This window comes from Mus caroli, unplaced genomic scaffold, assembly GCF_978045245.1.
Source record: "Mus caroli unplaced genomic scaffold, Mus_caroli_1 scaffold_8, whole genome shotgun sequence".
In the NCBI taxonomy this organism is placed as follows: domain Eukaryota; kingdom Metazoa; phylum Chordata; class Mammalia; order Rodentia; family Muridae; genus Mus; species Mus caroli.
Genome location: NW_028227263.1, coordinates 97,329,022 through 97,344,526, shown reverse-complemented (window position 1 = coordinate 97,344,526; position 15,505 = coordinate 97,329,022). Strand labels below are relative to the sequence as shown.

The following is a 15,505-nucleotide window of genomic DNA, read 5'->3' as shown; positions in this document are numbered from 1 at the left end:
CAAGCCACTCAGTTCATTTTCTCCTGGAAACTCTGTGATGAACAAATCTTAATTTTTAAAAGGTCAGATATCTTTCCTACATCGTGTTAGCTCTGCCATGTGTTATCTTTGACTAGAATGATGGGAGTAGCCCAAAGCGTTCAACTCGCTATTTACACATCATCAGAGAGAATTAAAAGTCCACAAGTAGGTAGCTCTGAAGCTGAGAGTGACTTGTCTGTGGAATCAGGATAGAGTTCTACATTTGCAGACTGAAGAACTGTACTGTGAGAGACATCACACCGTCATTTGCTCTGAAACAGCCTGTGTGTTGAAAGCTGCTACTTTGACTGTAGGTGGGACGAGGTCATACTGGGACTCAGCAGTGTCAGAGTATTCACACAGGCTCAAACACAGTGTAAGGGTGGAGTATCTATTAGTCAATAGTAGCAGGTTCCCTTTTAATGTGTCAAAAGGCCCGCTGCCCTGCCCCATCCACCTGTGGGCAGTGCTCGATTGTGATGGTAAGTGAGTTTGATCAGGTGTTTTCCTGTTTGATAGAGGCTCCTATCCCTGGAGTGATGACAGAAACCATCGTGAATATTGGCCCTCCAATCTGTCAGTGCCTGATGTTGTCAGATATCTCACATGAGTGTGGGTATTGACAGGAGCATCAATCTTCATGGAAATATGAGTCAAGAACTGGAAACTAAGTTTCTGTTGCAGAAAAAGCAGATAACTCAAAGTTACCTGCCTATGGTGCTTATAGTAGTTTATAGTGTTTACAGTGAGTCAGTCCATCTTTCTGTTCTCATAGAGGAGTTAGAGCAGCGCTGTGGTTCTGAGCAGACCTTAAACTTTTACCTATATTGGGCCCATTTTCTCTGAGCTTTTCACTTCGTAAGTGGAAGTGATGGCACTAAGCTCCTCTAGCACGTGCACACATGTTCTGCTGTGCCTGGCACACGGACAGTGCTTAATTTGTGACCCAGTTGTTCCCTTACACTTTCCTGCTGGGCATTATTTGCTGGTCTTTGGACAGGCTCTCAGTGTTGCCCACACTAGCCAGCCACAGTTCACTAAGAATCATGCTCAACCTCTGAGTGCCGCGGTTGTGGTTCTGTGCCATCTTAGAGCTAACACCATGTTTTCAGAGAAAGAATGTTTGATTTTTATTTCATTTTTAACACATTGATTTGCTTATAGGGATTTAGGCCTTTGTGGCCTAGATGGCACTTACTCCATCTGGTTTAAATAGTCATAAGGAATTTGCCCTTGAGTACAAGAGACTAGTCTTCATAGGCAGAGGCATGTAAAGAAAAATCTTAAACCCAGAATGGTGAGGAGACAGAGGCCAGTGGCTCTCTGTGGGTTCAAGGACAGCCTGGTCTACATAGTAAGACCTCTCTAAAAGAAGATGGGATGGGGAGGAAGGGGAAAGAAAGTAACTCCTGTGCCTGTCATCTGTCTGAATATCTTTGGAACTTGATCATCTGCCCCAAGGAGTTTTAGTGGGATTCTGTTTGAAGACCTGCAGCAGTCCATAGCCACCTCCTTTCTGTCTGTGATGCTTTGGGTGTTGGCTATGATGCTGGCACTCATCCAGAGCTGGCTTTGTAGTCCAGGCAGGCCTGCAAACTGCCCTCCTGCAATCCCCTTGCCTCAGCCTCCTGGACAGGAACCACAGGTGGGGGCCATGGTACTTGGCTTGCTTTGGGTCTAAGCTCAACCTTCTGCTTGGTACGCTATGTTGTTTGAAACAAAATATTCCCTACCACTGATCATATTTTCTTCCATTTGAGAAGCTAGACATGGAATGTGGACTCTTGCATGAATAATGTTTGGACAACATTGAAGAGCAACATGAAGAATGTAACCATCATGAGAAGCTGATGGTGTAGAAGGAGCAGGAGCTAGAGGCCTAAAGAAGCAGTGAGCTGCAAGACTATAAATGCAAGCACAAACAGAACATTCTTTCAGGGCAGTTTAGCCTCTGTACCCAAGATGTTCCTTCAGGAGATGCCACAAGCATTGTATTCTATAATGCAAATTGAGAATGGGCTCATAAAAAATGTGCCACTTGTGGCTGACACCTCCATGCTAATTGTCCTTATGTAAGACCTTGGTAATTCTGCATTTTCTGGTGACTATGCACTATGATTCTTTGGTCTAGACATCAGAGATTATTTCTGTGAACTAGTTTGCATTCGCATTGGTTTTAAGTTTAAAGGTATAAACTTATAAGAAACACAAAGCAGGGAGGACCTGAGCATGCCTCTGTTTATCAGTGACAGTTAGACTACAGTTAATGAACCAAAAGGAAACTGCTATGGCCCCTGTGAGCAAGTACATCGTAACATCTTAACTGCACGCTGTTATTCAGCATTTCCCCGTGCTAGAGTTTAGGCAGCTCAGGGTACAGCTGAGCACAGAAGGAGGGGTCTCTGCTGTCTCTACAACTGAACAAACAGCATGCTGAGCACGGTGAGTGCTCGTGCAGGGAATGGGGGACAGTCAGTGTGGATCACAGTCTACATGGTGGTAAGAGAAGGCTAGATGGAAGTACAAGTAGAAGCCTTAAGTGGGGAAAAGCAGTGCAATGAAGGATCTGACTCTTGTGCAGGGACTGTAAACAGAAGGCCCTCTTTCTGAGGACAGCACAAAAGGGGGAGGCTGAAATGCTGAATGCTGGAGAATTTTATATATGTATTAGAGTTTCACTAGACTATCCAAGACTTATAACAAAAAAAGCCCAAAGAGGGACTAGGGATGTAGCTCAGTTAGTAGAGTACCTTCTTAGCACACGAGGAGACCAGGCTCCCTCCCCACTGCATAAGCCAGGCTGTAATTCTGGCAATGGGGAGGTAGAGACAGAAGAATCAGAAGTGCAGATCTTCCACTACCTAGTGAGTCTGAGGATGACCAACAGTAGGTGGGACCCTGTCACATAGAGAGTGGGAAGAAAACAAAGGTGATGTGGAGAGGGAAGGAAGACCCAAAGAAGTCAGACTTGGCTGCTTCTGTCCCGCAGGTACTGCCACTTTGAAGCAGCCAAGCAGCTTCATGTTGCCCCTCTGGTAGCCTCTACCCTAGCAAATATAAGGTGTACTTGTCTTCCTAAGACTTTGTAATGGGAATCCTGAAAGACTGACATCAGAACAGGACAGAGCAGACACCAGAGAGCTGTCACGACTGCAGCCAGCTTCGCAGCCCCTGAATGATCCAAGGGATCTGGATCCCCAGTAGTGCTCTACAACAGTGTTGAGTTGCTAGTTCCCCGGGCATATCTGAAATAGATTAAAACACCTTTCTAGAAGATTATTCTTATACACCTAAAATGATTTCTACTGGCAATTTAAAAATAGCTTAGTGTATAGAACATATTCTAAAGCAGTCAGTGATTTAAAAATACAGAAAACAACATGGACCAAGAATCAGGTGAAACAGGAGGGGATTAAAGTCAGCTCTAGCTGCCACAGGTACTATTTTGTCCAAATAGACATTAAATCAGCTAGACTTGGCATGTTCAGGAGAAAAGAGCTTAAAACATGTTTAAAAAATAAGGTACCCAATATGAAAAAGAACCAGACATTCTTTTTTTTTTTTTTGGTTTTTCGAGGCAGGGTTTCTCTGTGTAGCCTTGGCTGTCCTGGAACTCACACTGTAGACCAGGCTGGCCTCGAACTCAGAAATCCGCCTACCTCTGCCTCCCGAGTGCTGGGATTAAAGGCGTGCGCCACCAAGCCCGGCTAGAACCAGACATTCTAAAGCTCAATACAGTACAAGTTAGCAGCAGATCTGCATACAGCAGTGTTAAAAGGATTTGTGAGATGGGCTTTATGCCAAAAGAAAATAACTCAAGAGATGCAAGGACAAGATGTGTCCTTGCTGCCATTCCTATTGCTATGATGAAGTAACCCTGGAAACACCCAAGGAAAGAAGGTGTTATTGTATCGCACAGTTGATGGTGCTGTTAACAATGCAGTGAGTTCTCCAGCCAACTACAGTTGTAAAATTCATTTTCAAATTAAGAAACAGAAAACAGCTAGGTGGTGCATGCATGCCTTTAATCCTAGCACCCGGGAGACAGAGGCAGGTGGGTCTCTAAGTTAGAGGCCAGGCTGTTTCAAGTAGTGAGTTCCATCCAGGTCAACCACAGCTACAAATGATCATGAAAATGCAGGAAGAATGAGTAACAAGCTGAGGTGGATCCAGGAAATGATAGAGAAAGCATGCCTGTAACCTCAAAGGATCAGGAGTTCATGGTTATTCTTAGCTGCATAGTTCAAGGCTATCCTGAGCTACGGGGGATTCTGTATCAAAGAATGAAGAAGTGGTACAATGCAGATTAAACCTACAGACAGTGATGAGGATGAAGGAAGCAGCAGGAATGCTCACTCAGAGTGTACCCAGCAGCCTCTAGTGTTAGCATAAAAAACCTGCTGCGTTACTGAGAAACCTCACAGCTTTCAGAGGGTCTACTGGCACAGGCTGAGGAAATTCCTTATACCAGTTCTCCGTCTCAAGTCTTTCTGCCTAAAGTTTCAGTCAGCATAGGAGCAACAGAGAGAATGAGTACAGCACAGAAGCCGTTCTTGAGAAGCCATGTTCACATGCGTTTTATAATAACAGCACAGGCAAGCTCAGGGAAAAGTAGACAGACACAAAAGACCAAATGATTTATGGTCCTATTTCTGTTCATGTGTGTGCTGGAGAAGCTAGCCTGAACCCTTGGAAAGTAGGGCAGTGGTTTCTTTTGGTACAGGGATATCTAAGGCTGGCTTCATGTGCAAGAACATCTAGGATGACATTTTTGGTTTATTTTTTTTAGACAGTCTCATTTGTTGCTCTAGCCGGCCTGACACCCACTATATGGAGCAGGCAGCCCTGTAACTTACAGAGACCCACCTGCTTCTGCTTCTGCTTCCAAGGTACTGGGATCAAAGGCATGCACCATCACACCTGACTGTTTTCTGTTTCTCAATTGAATATGAATTTCACAGTTGTAGTTGACTTTAAAGCTCACTGCATTGTACTCTCCAGTTATTTTTCTGCATGGGTGACATAATTCCAGAACTTGTAGGATAGAGGTAGCAAGATCAGGAGGTTAGTGAGTTTAAGACCAGTCTGTGTTGTCTGAGATCCTGTTTCCAAAGAACCAAATAGTAATAGTATTTTTAAAGGTAAAATAATAATATATAAAGCAAAAGCTTTTATTTAGAGGCCAGAAGAGTGTACAATTCGGTGTGTTTAGGTAATAGGTGATAGGTATTTGTGTTTATGTGAGCTAGTTGTACATGCCTTAGACCTAGTTACTCAGGAGACTGAAGCAAGAATACCAGTGCCCACATAATCAGATTTTTTTTTCCAAAAAGCAGCCCTGGACTCTGAAGATTTGATTCAATTTGTTCCTAAAATCATGTTAATAAGCAATTTTAAATCAGAAGGATATGATCTAAACCTGAAAAGGCCTTCCAGCCGTTATCTGGGGATAAGTCAGTATTGTAGTGAGTTTTTGCAGAAAGAGGCATTTTGTGTGTTGTGCTGTCTTCCATGTTGTTCAGTCCATTTCTAAACACCACTCGGTCTGGCATTGCCCCTTGGGAGTTGCAGAGCACTTAGCATGCATTGTCCCCTAGAGGGACCACAACAGCAACAGAGATGCAAATCCACTCTTGGGATAAAATAGAAATTAATTGAAGAAGAAAGAGTCTATAATTTAAGGCATAGTTAGCTTGGGGAGGGAGCTGTAGCTCTCACATTTGCTGGTTTCTGTGCCAGTCATCACAGCTCCAGTGTCTGCTCAGCCGCCGTGTCACCGAGTTTGTGGTTTTGCGTGTTTATGTATTACAATATAAGCTCTAACACCTCCCCCCTGCATTATCTGCTGCTTGCTTCAGACCCTTCATCTGTTGGCGTTTAAATTCAGTGTTGAGATTTTGAAAGAAATACTCCACAGCAGATGAATTATGCTTTTGCTGCAGAGATCCTGCCGCATGGATTACAAGCTCTGTTTCTCTATGCTTGAATAAACTCCATCAAAAGCACATTATCCCCCACGTCTGTGGCCAGCTGCCTAATTGTATCTGCTGTAACCACACGCTGGTGGAACATGATACCAGAGAGGAACAGAAATGATGAATTACCCCCTGCAGGTGATAGCGATCATGATGATTTTTAATTTCCTTCTTCCTCATACAGTCTAGACTGACTTCATTTCATTGGCCGCTGTTTTCTTCCTTGTGCACATGGGTGTCCCTTTGTAAAAAGACCCGCCTCTCTGACACACATGAAAAAGTCATTTGTTTAATTCTAAGCCATTATTCCTCAAGTGTCTGAGTGTAAAATGAACTGTTTACTTTTATGCATACAAAGTAAACAAGCAAAAAATGTGGCTTAAAAACTTTTCTTTTTTTAAATGATTCTGTTTATAACTGCTTTGCTCTGTGACCCCCACACGAGGCTTGAGCCAGCGCCCTGTGAAACCGTGTTCTGGTGCTCGGGAATGTTCTGTACTATAAGGCCACACACTGACTCTCACTTCCTCATGTGCCTCAAATGGCAGACTCAGGATTCTGGTAATGTTAAGAGTGGTCACCTGTCCTAGAACTCACTGTTGGCCAATCTTTCCTCTCCTGCTGTCATCATTTCAGTCTCACTTTTCACTATGGTGGTTATTGGTGGCTGCCCATTCTCCCTCTCAGCCTCAGAGACTTGTAGCTACAAGTTTTTCTGACTGATATAGCACCGTGGTGGGGGCATGATATAATTATGACCCTGACTTTGTAGATTAGTCAGCTACTTTTGATACTTGATTTTTATGACTCTTCCACCCAAGCAGTCCCCAGTGCTGCTGCTGACAAGATATGTGTTCTGTGCCTGCCTTCTGAGCCACCTGATATCCCCATGTGCTTGGGAAGCTCAGCTCCAGTCATTTACTGCTATTAGCTAAAAGTCATAGTTCCAGTTCTTTGTAGTGATTGTTGATTGAAATTAGCACCTGGAGCCAGGTGTACTGATGCACGCCTTTAATCCCAGCACTTAGGAGGCAGAGGCTGGAGGATTGATCTCTGAGTTTGAGGCCAGCCTGACCTACGGAGAGTTCCAGAACAGCCAGGGCTACACAGAGAAACCCATCTGAGGGTTGGTGGGGGAAATTAACACTCAAGTACCTAAGACATCCTGCCATGGTGGCGGCAACTGTAATTGAAAAGCAGTTTCTAGACAGAACAGTTTTGTTCATAAAGCAGCTGACATTTGATTGAAAACAGCACTCTGCCCAAATGGCCCTGCAGAAATACAAGGTCCAGCCATAGTTCAGCTGGCTTCCACAACTGCAGGTTGAGTCTTTTCTTTGTGTCTCTAGAACTACATCTCTAGTAATGCCCTCGGTGCCTGAAACTCCAGACAGTACCCAAACCAATGTATCCCATGTACTGTCTGCACGTACATGCACGGCTCCAGTAAAGTGACATACATCCAAAGCAAAATGAAAGGGCGGCAGCAATGACTGGGACACTGGGAATACTATAGGAAGCTACTTTCAGTTTGCTTATTTCTGGAATGTTTTATGTACTATTTTTAGACTACAGTTGATCTTGAGTAACTGAAATTAAAATAAATAGATAATAAATAAAACACGATAAGGACAGATTACTAAATAGCTAATAAGAAGGGAGACATGAAGAACATGTTCAGGGCCAGCCTGAGCTACATGAGACCCTGTCTCAAACGGGAGCCCAGAAAATCCCCCTTTGGCTTTCGACAGCCAGTGTGTTCTGTATTTTCGGTCCTGGGGAAGCTCACTAAAGAGCAGGCTGTCTGCAGATACTGTTCATCTTTCCCTAAGTCCTCTCATGTCTCTGAGGTCTCAGTCCCCAGCTGCTACTGAGAAGACAAGTCTGAGGAAGCAGAGGTAGGTGCAGTTTCCAGAAAGCGGAGCAGGTCAAGAGGCTTCCAAATGCTGGTCACTGAAGCAACACAAATGTTTCTTCCTTCTTCATTTTTGTTACCCAAGCTCATCAGTAGCTCCTTCACTGTTTATGGTAGGATAGGCAGATTAGCTTCATGTTTGATTTTTTTTTTTTTTTTTTTGCTAAAATCCATAGGCAGCTGTCTTGGGTTACAGACAGTTCCAAGGTATCTTTGTACTTTTAGATCCCTCTTTAGACAAGCATTCTGACATCATTGCAACTGTCCTGCCAGGTGATTGGCAGTCTGCTTTTATAAAAAGCAGAGTTAGAGAAATGGTTTTCTTTGTGATTTCTATTTTTTTTTTCTTTTTTCTTTTTCATGTATCTCAGACATAAGAAAAGTCCTTATCAGCTCTTTCTCTTCCCTCTTTCTGCTCCCTCTTCATTGAAAAATGTTATTGTGGGGGTGTTAACTGGGGTAGAAGTGACTCTTCCAGGTCAGTCCTTTTTTTTTTTTTTTTCTACAAAGGAGCTAATTGATTGGCCCAGCCTTTGGGGATAGCTGAGACACAAGGGTGGTGGTTGAAGTATAGATCTGTATAATGTTACAGGTAGAAGGAATAGTATTCACATTTATCTGTTTCCTATAGCTGATGTTTCTTTTAGAAATGTCAGTATAGACAAATACAGCAGACAAATAATCCAAAGTTGTCACCTGCCATCCCTGGTGAGCATCTTCGCAAGTACACTGTGGTCACACATTGGGCGTGCCTGCCACCCAGTAGTGTGTTCTGATTGTTTCTCCAATCAGTAGTCACCTAAGGAAACATTTTTCTGCCCCCTCACTGAGTTTTCCACCAATCCTCTCATTTGTAGATGTCCTGTGATTTAATTTCTGGCTTAGTGCAGATTTCATATGTAAAGGTCTCAGCCTGAATAGCCCCACATTGCAGAGCTCATTCCAGTGGTAGATCCCCACATCACCTGTGCCTGTGTACCCTGACTGCAGAGCTCTACCTTCCTCAGCAGTTTGCTGTTTCCAGAGTCTTGTGTTAGCCACAAAGAAAGAGTGGATGGAAAGGCCCCATCCCCAGAGCTGCCTGTGTCACACAGGCTGTGTGAACCATTCTCCTGCTACATGGATGTGCCCACCAGTCTCCTTCTTAAGGGTTTTTATTGAAGATTCTTTTATTATTAATCTTTAGCTATCAGTACTTGACTCCGTCCTTAGTCCTCTCTCCCTTCCCAGGGGAAGATTATACCTAGTCATTGTCCTTCTTTTCTAAATAAGCCAGCCTTAAAAACAACAACAACAAAACATGGCAATAAATCATTTGGGTTTTATCAGTTTTTTAAATCTCTATTCATTTCTTTTGGTGAATCATTAATGTACAAAGGACAATGATTTAGTTAGTTATTCTAACTACTTCAGGCTAGCTGTATATAAGAGACAGGGGACTAAAAATGTTTGAGAGCTCTATAAAATGGTGCTGGGTGAAAATTCTAAAAAACCTAGCTATGCCTCAGCCATCCTCGTAAAAATGCTGTGGCCTGATAGGGCACAGTGTGATCAGCATGGTAAGTGGTGGACTCAAGGTGTATCTGCTCAAAACCACCCAGCAAATCTGTACTGCATTCTGTAGACCAGGCACCAGGAGTATACTAGTGAACAAGGCAAGTGTCCAGGAATACACTTAGGAAAGCAGCTAGCTACATTTGTGGAGGTACCGTCGGTATTTGAGACCCAGAGATTTGATATAGAAGCTCATTTTAGCCCCATGGCTCTCTGGGTAGTCTGTGTCTGAAAACCTCCTCCGCTCAGTGATTCTGTTTGGCAGAAGTATCAGCAGATTTCCATCCTCTCTTAGTGTCTAAGACGGGATGAACTTAAAGGGTAAGTATTGGATTTGCTTTGGACTCAGTGTGAATTAGCCCTCAAAGATCAATAAAACTCCACATTCTTTGCAAAAGCAACAGAGCACACAAATTGGCCTGATGGTGATTTATTTCAATAATCAATGTCTTGTTTTTAGGACTTTGTAAGTTTAATTTAATGCCAGTTTTGAAAACAGATTAAGTCTACTTAATCCATTATCAAGGAGAACGGAACAGTAGCATTTAAGTTTTAAAGAAACAGAGGTGGAATTGGGCTGCAGAGATGTCTTGGTGGTTAATAGCATGTGCTGGTCTTGCCAAGGATCTAGGTTTGGCTCCCAGCAGTCACATACAGCAGCTCACACCCCGCTGTAACTCCAGCTGAGGGGATCTGTACCCCTTTCTGGTTTGCACAGGCATCAGGCACATGTGCTGAAATGACTGAGGTAAGGCCATCCTAGACTGACTCCATTGTGTGTTTGCTTAGACAGTTCTCAGCCCTCTACCTCCTGCCCCCTACAGTCATGTCTGTCATGGCAGCACATTTGAGGTCTCCATGGCCTTGAGTATGGTTCAGATATTTTAACCAAAATAATTGGCAAGGTATGTCTAAAACAACTACTATCCTGTGCAGAACTCAGTGTTTCAGTTACTCTTACTCTCATTGAACTTTGATATATCTGGGTGGGTTTTGCCTTTATGAAGGCTATATTCCTGCATTTAAGCACCAAGAGACTTTTCAAAGGCTCAAGCCCACCTTAGTCTGGCCATCAATAAAAAATACTGAAAACTTTCAATTGGCTTAGTCAGCATGGTTGTCAATAATTATCTTGTGTAAATCATTACCATATGGACCCCATTCATACATGCAGTCATATATACATATAAAATAAACATAAATCTTTTTTCAAAGGTGAAATATATATTTATCGAAATGTGTTAGTTTTTTCTAGAGACTTTTTTGTGTTGTCCCAGTAAGTCTCAGAGTTAATTTTAATGTTTTTCTTCAGATATATATATATACACATATATATATGTGTGTGTATGTGTATACATATATATATGTGTGTGTGTGTATATATATACATGAATATATACATACATATATATATACTTTCATAACATGGTTTTATTTGAGTGCTGTGATTTATGCTCATTATAGTTTTAAAAAAATAGTTAACATTTAAAAATTATACCTAGTAATCCCATCACAAAACTATTATAATTTGCTTTAAAGTTGGGTGAATTAGATGAGAAAAAATTAAATGAGTGGCATGAAAGAGCACTTCTACTGTAAACCAAGCCAGAGTGTAGCCATGTTCTTAGGTTTCTGTGAGTCACAGTGTGGTCTGGACTCTGACGGGTGCTTCTAGCCTTGCCTAGCTTGCCCTCCCAGCTGTCTGAAGTCTGACAAAAGCTGGAGGGAGCAAGATGGCTGCCCTGCTGTCTACCAGCATTTCAGCCTAGTCAGGCCTCTCTTCCTGGCCTCTCACCTTGAGCAGTCTGGCATGAGCATTTCTCTTGATAAACCATTTATTGATTGTTTGATTAGCCTTATTATATTAATTATTACACTGTTCTATGGGGAAAAGCCAATTATCTTCATTTTACTTACCCAGTGACAAGTAAATTTGTGTGGTGTCTGCTCTGAGATAGTTTCTAGTTTGTAAGATCTTAGAAAACTGAGTAGTTAATGGCTACATCAGGTAATTAATGATCAATTGCATTGCTTTTTTTTCTTTTCTTTTCTTTTTCTTTTTTTTTTTTTTTACATCACAGGCAGTTGCTGGGTACTTTGATATATATTTTGAGAAGAATTGCCACAACAGGGTAAGTATCATGAGTTATTCATAAGGACTAATTATGCAGAGTACTGTGTTAGATTTGTGCCCCAAGGTGTTTGGTCAGAAACATTTTGCTGTTGTAAGCAATTGCAGCTTGCATTTGATGTAGTAGATTAATGTGCCATGACATTAAAAATCCTATACCTCATCAGATACTTTTGAACTTCACCAATGCAGGTCGTGTTCTCTACTGGCCCCCAGAGCACCAAAACACACTGGAAGCAGACAGTATTTCTGCTGGAAAAACCTTTTCCCGTTAAAGCAGGTGAGAAAGCAAGCACAGGCAAAGCATTGCCTTCCTTCTGGGGAAACAGTGGCCACTCACGTGTCAGTTTACTTAGAAGAACATAGCAGATGCTGAGGTTAGAGGTCTTGGAGCTACCCGCCTGCATGTGTTTAAAGTATCGTAGTATTTGATTCCAAACATATTTTAGGTGCTAGAAAATAGCTCAGCTGTCAATAGTACTTGCTGCTCTTTAAGTAGACCCAATTATTCTAGCATCCATATCTGCTACCACCTATTACTCCAACACCATTCTCTTCTGACCTTGCAGACACCCACATATACATAGTAGACAGACAGACAGATACACACACACACACACAAATAAAATAACTTGAAAATCCATGCTTAGAAAAGTTTCCAGTTTTAAGTTGTATGAGGTTTATTGCTTTTTGGCTTTTGTTTTGCTCTGGTTTTCGGTGCTAGGGATTAAACCTTTGGTTTCACACATGCTAGGTAAGCATTCAACCACTGAGTAGCATGGTCAATCAGTAAGTCTAATTTTTACCTTCTAAAATAAAGAAAGAATATTTATCTACCTCAAAACTGTCATAAAATAATTCATAAAAATAAGATTTATTACTTTATGTGTATGTGATATTTTGTTTGGACATATGTATGTGTGCTACATACATACATATGCTGGTAGAGATAGGAAGATGCCGATGGAGTTACAGACATGGGTGCTGGGAACAGGTCCTCGCAAGAACACCAAGTGGGCTTAGCTGCTGAGCTATCTTTTCAGCCTCCAGAAAATGTTTTTTAATCAATAACTAGGAAATGATAACATGCAGATATAACTAAGAGAAAATGTCTTATTTCCTTAGTGACTACGCCACTATCAGCAATTAATGTATGAGACTTACTCAGTAGTCACTGTCCTTACGGCAACTTCATATAGAGAAGGAAAGGAGAGGAGAGGGAGAGAGGAGAGAGGAGAGGGAGAGAGGAGAGGAGAGGAAGCTTCTATGCAGAAGCTGGGTGGGGGCTGTCACTCTACGTGCTGAGGCTTCTTCAGCTTTTCTACATATTTGTGTGTAGCTGCTCTCACCTTTAAACCTCACATAAATTGGAGGAATCTTTTACACCTTCAGTTTCTCTCATTTTTTTAATATGTTTACCTGCACATTAATACCTGACACATATTTGTTACTGTTTTTGAGACAGGTATTACTCTGCAACCCTGGCTGGCCTCAAACTCAGAGCAATCCTCCTGTCTCAGCTGGCTGCATGCTGGCTGTTCTAGCTCTTCTTGAACATAGCTGTCACATTTACTTCCTTTTCTCTGCCAGTGTTCAGTTTGTTTTCCTATGACCATGTGCTGAGACACTGTTGAGAACATCCAGGAAAGGCTGGAGAGGGGGCATCCAGACTTGAGTGTCCAGCAGGAGCGTGAGTTCTGTTGTGGTAGATAGGAAGTGGCTTCGGACAGTTGTTCAGAGTTCGGATTAGTAGGCTGCAGAGGGGTTCAGTCTCAGAGATTTGCTAAAGCCGAGTGGCGGCTGCATATTACCACTACGCTAATGCGAAGTTCTGTCTCCTTCTACTGACACTGAGATGGCTTTGATTTCACTGTTGCTGCATAACAGGACACAGGTGCAGGTGAGGCTATTAGGAGAAACTTGTGCCTTGCTGGCACCTCTCATTCCAGGTTTCAGTGTATTTGTGGGAATTAGATTTTGATGGCATCATTTTCTCTGAAGAAAGCTGAAGCATAGCACCACTGACCGGGAGAGTAACACAAGCCAGGCTCTGGAAGCAGCTTAGCTTTTATTTCTGTAGCTCATGTTGGCCTTCCATGGAAACTTGAAGGTATTCCTTATTGTTAGCAGCTTGCCATCTTAACACAGGACTTTACAAGTGAGCGTGCCCCTGCTGTATATTTCAGACTTGAAGGAGGTAGAAGACAGACTTTAAGTTTGCTCCTTCAAATTCTCTATTCTAATTGCAGTGTAATACTTGATAACTGGTAAGAATTTGAAATTCTGCCTCCTCTTCCAATAATCCCTAAGATGACTGCCCGCCCCATGCTTTATCTCTGGGCTTTTCCTAGTGTCATGAAGCAGGAATGTGATGCCAAGGTTGTCTTACAGCTCACCAACTTACCACTTTTATTGTCCCCTGCTGTGGAATAGAAGCTAGAATTTAGTAGTAGGGTAGAGGTCTAAGCAGATGAATCAAGAACTCTATTCTACATGGAAGGCTTATGGGAGAGCAAATAGTGTGGGTGCACAAGGGCAGACAGACAGACAGACAGACAGATCAGAGCACTGCAGTTCACCATGACCCTAGTAGTTCTCAGAGGTCGTAGGCTTCCATCAGTCAGAGTGCTACCTATATGAGCAGGATTCAGTAGGGACTCAGTAGGAGTTTGTGGTGGGAATGTGTTCTCCCCAGCAGATGGGTTACCTGCATGCACCCAGCAAAGCTTTGAAATGAGACTCAGATGGAACTGAACTGCAGGAAGCACTGTGAATATATAGGGAATGATGAACCTGGACACTGCATGCAGTCCTCAGTAGCTGGTGTTGGTTCATATACCAAATGCAGAAAAAGATGAACTTATAAAGACCCAGAAATGAGAGACTTAGCAGAGCCTCACATTGAGGTAGGTCCATTTTCTATGAGAAGACACCTCCCTGTGGAGGTGGAGACAGAGATGTCTTAGTAGAAGGCTATGGGATTGGGAATGAAAGTCCTCTAAAGGTGAACTGGGTGTGGGCCTGTGGGAGAAGTGTGGGCGTTAGGGTCATCCTTTGCTTCATAGTAAATTCAAAGCCAGCCTCAGCTACATGAGACCCTGCTTTGAAAAAGTCTCTCTCAGATAGATAAAAAGATGGGTGATAGATAGATGATAGCTGATAGGTGCTTGATTGGTAGAGATGATAGACTGATAGTTGTAGATGAATGATAAAAGTCAAAACAAGGGGAAGTTTTAACAAACATGGAGTTTCTCACTGTGTAGGGAGATTCCAAGTGCCCTTTCCTCAGGGTAAGAGCAGGAGTCCCTGAGAGAAGTACTGAGACGTAGGGTAGAGAATAGTTAGGACAGAAGGCTATTAAAACTCAAGATAAACACAAACATAAAGCAAAAAGCATGAACTGCTGATCATCACATTTAAAAAAACAAAAACAACAAACCTTCACAAGCCAGATTCCAAGCATAGAGAGGACAAAGAAAAAAAGCCTCAGGTTCACATCAGAAAACTGACAAGGTGGCTCAGTGGGGACAGGCGCCTGCTGCCAAGCTTGACAGTCTAAAATCAATCCCTGAGACCCACATGGTAGAAGGAAAGAATCAACTCACAGTTCTTGATACGCACATGTGCACAAACACACATTTGAGCATATTCACATAGTGATAAACATGTGTGCCTACATACACACATTAGATAGCTAGATAGGTAGACAGACAGACAGATAATAGATGTAGTTTTAAAAAGAAAAAATGTGAGGCCTGTACATTTATAACTACAGAACATTATTGAGAGAAATTAAATCCTAAGTGATGGAGAGGTGCGCTGTGTGATTGGCTCATTGTCTGCACTATACACAAAGACTAACACACTCAGTGAACTGTAGATGCCATCTGTTTTTTAGCACAAACTTCT

The 15,505-nt window shown here is 42.4% G+C and overlaps 1 protein-coding gene across 3 annotated transcripts in view; it reads left to right on the top strand.

The window, feature by feature from the left end:
* The window catches only part of Prmt3 (protein arginine methyltransferase 3), a 98,793-nt gene that overhangs the window by 66,866 nt on the left and 16,422 nt on the right, over positions 1–15,505 (top strand). For all 3 annotated transcript variants that reach the window (XM_029479452.2, XM_021168526.3, XM_029479453.2), the window contains 2 exons: positions 11,547–11,597; positions 11,789–11,876. In XM_029479452.2, coding sequence (XP_029335312.1) covers positions 11,547–11,597; positions 11,789–11,876 — 139 coding nt within the window. The remainder of the gene's footprint in view (positions 1–11,546; positions 11,598–11,788; positions 11,877–15,505) is intronic.